This window comes from Sinocyclocheilus rhinocerous, unplaced genomic scaffold (assembly GCF_001515625.1).
Source record: "Sinocyclocheilus rhinocerous isolate Xijiao unplaced genomic scaffold, SAMN03320098_v1.1 scaffold828, whole genome shotgun sequence".
Taxonomy (NCBI): Eukaryota; Metazoa; Chordata; class Actinopteri; order Cypriniformes; family Cyprinidae; genus Sinocyclocheilus; species Sinocyclocheilus rhinocerous.
This window is the reverse complement of record NW_015634025.1, coordinates 573733-577161: the sequence shown is the minus strand read 5'-3', so window position 1 is coordinate 577161 and position 3429 is coordinate 573733. Positions and strand designations below refer to the sequence as shown.

The following is a 3429-nucleotide window of genomic DNA, read 5'->3' as shown; positions in this document are numbered from 1 at the left end:
TGTGTGTGTCTGTGTGTGTGTGTGTGTGTGTGTGTGTGTGTGTGTGTGCGGGTGTGTGTGAGGGGCAGAAGGATCCCCTGGTTCCTCTGATTCAGGGTCCGTCTGACACCACAGATCTTCACACGAGCCGCTGGTTGAGTGGGAGCCGTAAGCCGGCGTCTCTCCTGTCTCCTGATCTCCTGCAGATCTCACTGCAGCTCCCGCAGCAGGAGCACGCGCACAACCCCGGTGAGACGACACTACACTCTGGTCAAACCCTGTTGAGCCGTCTACAAAGGGAACATTTTCAGTCACTCGTGATTTTGTCTGTGTGTGTGTCAGTGTCTTGAATCTTTAAACCCCTGATGAAACATGCCTGCATGTCTTTTAACCGCCAGTGAGCAGCTGGAGGAAAACCTCAATAGGATGTTTAGGTAGAGAAGACAGACTCACCTGGAGGAGCTCGTCCTCCTCTGGCACTGAGTCAGCATAATTCTGCTGTATGGAGCAGCTCAGTCCTTCGAGGCTTAACGAAACAGTCATTCATATCCATTCACAGTGACTGTAGGGCAGCTGTAGAGTTCAGAGGACTCATATTTGATTCATAAATGCTAAGATCGGATTTCAGGTGATGTGTGAACAAAACTTCACTAAACATTATTTGTTTCTCCTGCCATCCAATAATCACAATAAGCGATTCAAACATTAACATATTACTGTAGCCTCATGTGAACCGATCATCTCTTCCTCTTTACTACAAGTTACAGCAGCAAATAAACACCAGAAGAAACAGAACCACTCGAGGCTGGAATACACTACACGATTTTCCCCCGATTTACCGTCTGCAGAAGCTGACGCGAGTTGCTGAAAGTCAGAGCCAGTCTGCAGATTTGAGTCGACAGATTTCATAGAAAATCGCGTAGTGTATGATAGACTCCGATTTTTTTAGCTTCAGACTGCAGAGTTCATCTGTGTTGAGATCCTGCTAGACTACTAGTTTGTGAGATAGGTGAGTTAGTTGTGGCAGCATCACGTGTCCTCCACAGATGATCCCAGAATGCATCAGTCTTTGTGTGTGTGTTTAATATGAGCGTCCGATGGGTGATTCACCGTGTTGGACTGTTTCAGGAGAGCAGACTCATTACAGCAGAAAACAGCAGAATCATTAAAGAGGTAGAAGAGATTCTTCCCAGAATCCCGCTGATCGCTCCTCTCCTCCCACCGCAGTGTTTGTGTCGGCTTCACATTCGTTTAGTGTGAAACTCATCGCATGAGTCTCTCTCATTTACATTTGTGCATCTGACAGATGCTTTTATACACCACATTCAAGAATCTCTCTTCGCTAAAGCTGCTGCAGTCCGAACAGGATCATTCTGTCGTCGTTCACTCGCCTTCATGGCATTCAAACCTGCACGACTTTCATTCTTTCTTGAAATGAAGATATTTTGTGTTTTTTTATCAAATAGTGAAAGTCAGTGGGGTCCAGTGTTGTTTGGTTCACGGTATTCTTCCCGATATCAAAGAAAGAGAGTCCTCCGGTGAACTAGACCGATCACACCTGGACTCCTGAGTGACGAGTCAGTCGATGATGGTCTGTTAGAGAAACTCTGTCATTCTCTGCTGACGTGTGCTCATAGTTTGTCTGTTAGGAGGGCTTTCAGTTTGAGTTTGACATCTTAAATCGTTGTGTGTGTGTGTTGTCAGACTGTGCTCTCAGGAGGAGTGTTTATATGTGACTGAAGCAGCACAGGAACATGTCATCATGTTTGTTTAGAGGAAGTTCATCAGAGTGTAATTGGTCAGCGGTGTGATTCTGTCTCAGATATGTTTGCATGATGTGAGCGAGATCCGCTGATACGGTCACATCCAGAGGAGCGTTTCTGTGGGTGTCGCTCCAATACTTCAAGAGATGCTTTATAACGTTATATAGCAGCGTTCGCCTTTAATCTGCCCAGTAATATTTCTAAGCGTTCGACATGTATTTTATGAATTCCATAATAATCTTTTTCACAATCTTGCGCTGAACTTGAGAACCGCGATCCCGGAGACCCAGATGTGCTTGGAAGCGTTCCCGCGCTCGCTCTTTTCTTGCGTCTTTATCTTACTTTCCTCCTTTCCTGAGCACTTGAACCTCAAAGCGTTCTTCAAACTGTAACGTTTAATTACCTTGAAATGACATTTAAATAATTCCCAGGCCCATCTGCATCTCTGGCTCTCGCAGTCGGCATTAGGATGGGCCTCGGCTTCGCTGCGCTACATCTGCTTTCCATTCGATTGTTTACCAGTGAATTAAAAAGAAATTCCAATTTACTTAGAAAATGGGAGTTCTGTACTTGTTAAACTCCCGTAGTCGCAGACCAATATGTTTCTGTTTAATGAGCCTGAGGTTGGAACACACTAATAAATTAAAGGCAATTAAAGGCGTTGGATTTATCACAAAAGGATCCCAGCCGCGCGGCTTTGAAACGGATCTTTTATGAACATACAGTGATTTTACGCTGAGCGTTAACCCTTCGCTGCACGGCAGACCGCTCTCGCGTCTGTTCTGATGTTATGAGTGATGAATGAATGCAGTGATTTAGTTTGCCTGCTTTTCAGTACATGACGCAGCATAACAATACAGCAATTTGAATCAGTAGTGTGCTGCTTGCGTCACATGACCTCATTGTGCTGCATGTTTAAATCCTCCAGTTATCATCCTGATAATGCATGCGCTTGTATCTTGTGGTTTGATTTTATTAGGTGAGAAATCACATCTCTATCTGTGACTCTAGAATTAGACCGAGCAGCAGCCAATCAGAAACGGTCTGTACCTCTCAGTCATTCTGCAGTGGGTTTCTGAGCTCTAACTCAGTTGAGCAGAAGTGCCTTACAGCACCTTTTGTCACATTGCATTGCATTGTGGGATACAATATGTCACGCAGTGTGCGCTGTCGTTTACTGTGAGGATTCCATGTAGAGCCCTGCACGGGCCTCAAATATAGGCTCTAGCCCGGCCCGGCCCGGGTCCGACAGCTCATCAGAATTCTTGGCCCGAGCCCGTCTTTTTCCCCCCTTCTCCCAAAACAGCTTATACTACTGTTTCAGCTATATTAAAATAGTTCGGTTTTGTATGTAATGTCAAAGTGATTATATTTCGTTTCGTTTTCTTTATGAAGTTAATTTAGAAAAACGTTTGGAGCATTTTTTTGTTCGTTAAATGTAAGTTTGAGTTTTTTTAAAGTAACGACCAAGCGGCCAGCGGCAGACAATTTAGCCTTCTCAAATCATCACGACTTGCCTAAAATAAAATCTATAGATAAAACAGTTCAAGCATATCACAATGTTAGCGATCACTTGCATTGGAAACAACTTAAAATATGCCGTCATTTTTGCTCGTAAAGGTAAGAGTAATACATCACTCGGAACTGTAAAGGGTCTACCTTTATTTGTGTGCACTCACAATATCAA

At 44.2% G+C, this 3429-nt stretch overlaps 1 protein-coding gene across 1 annotated transcript in view; it reads left to right on the top strand.

Moving 5' to 3' along the window:
- Window positions 1–3429, top strand: part of vps13b (vacuolar protein sorting 13 homolog B) — a 109977-nt gene that overhangs the window by 30913 nt on the left and 75635 nt on the right. Inside the window, exon 19 of the mRNA XM_016559011.1 lies at window positions 52–326. Coding sequence (XP_016414497.1) covers window positions 52–326 — 275 coding nt within the window. The remainder of the gene's footprint in view (window positions 1–51; window positions 327–3429) is intronic.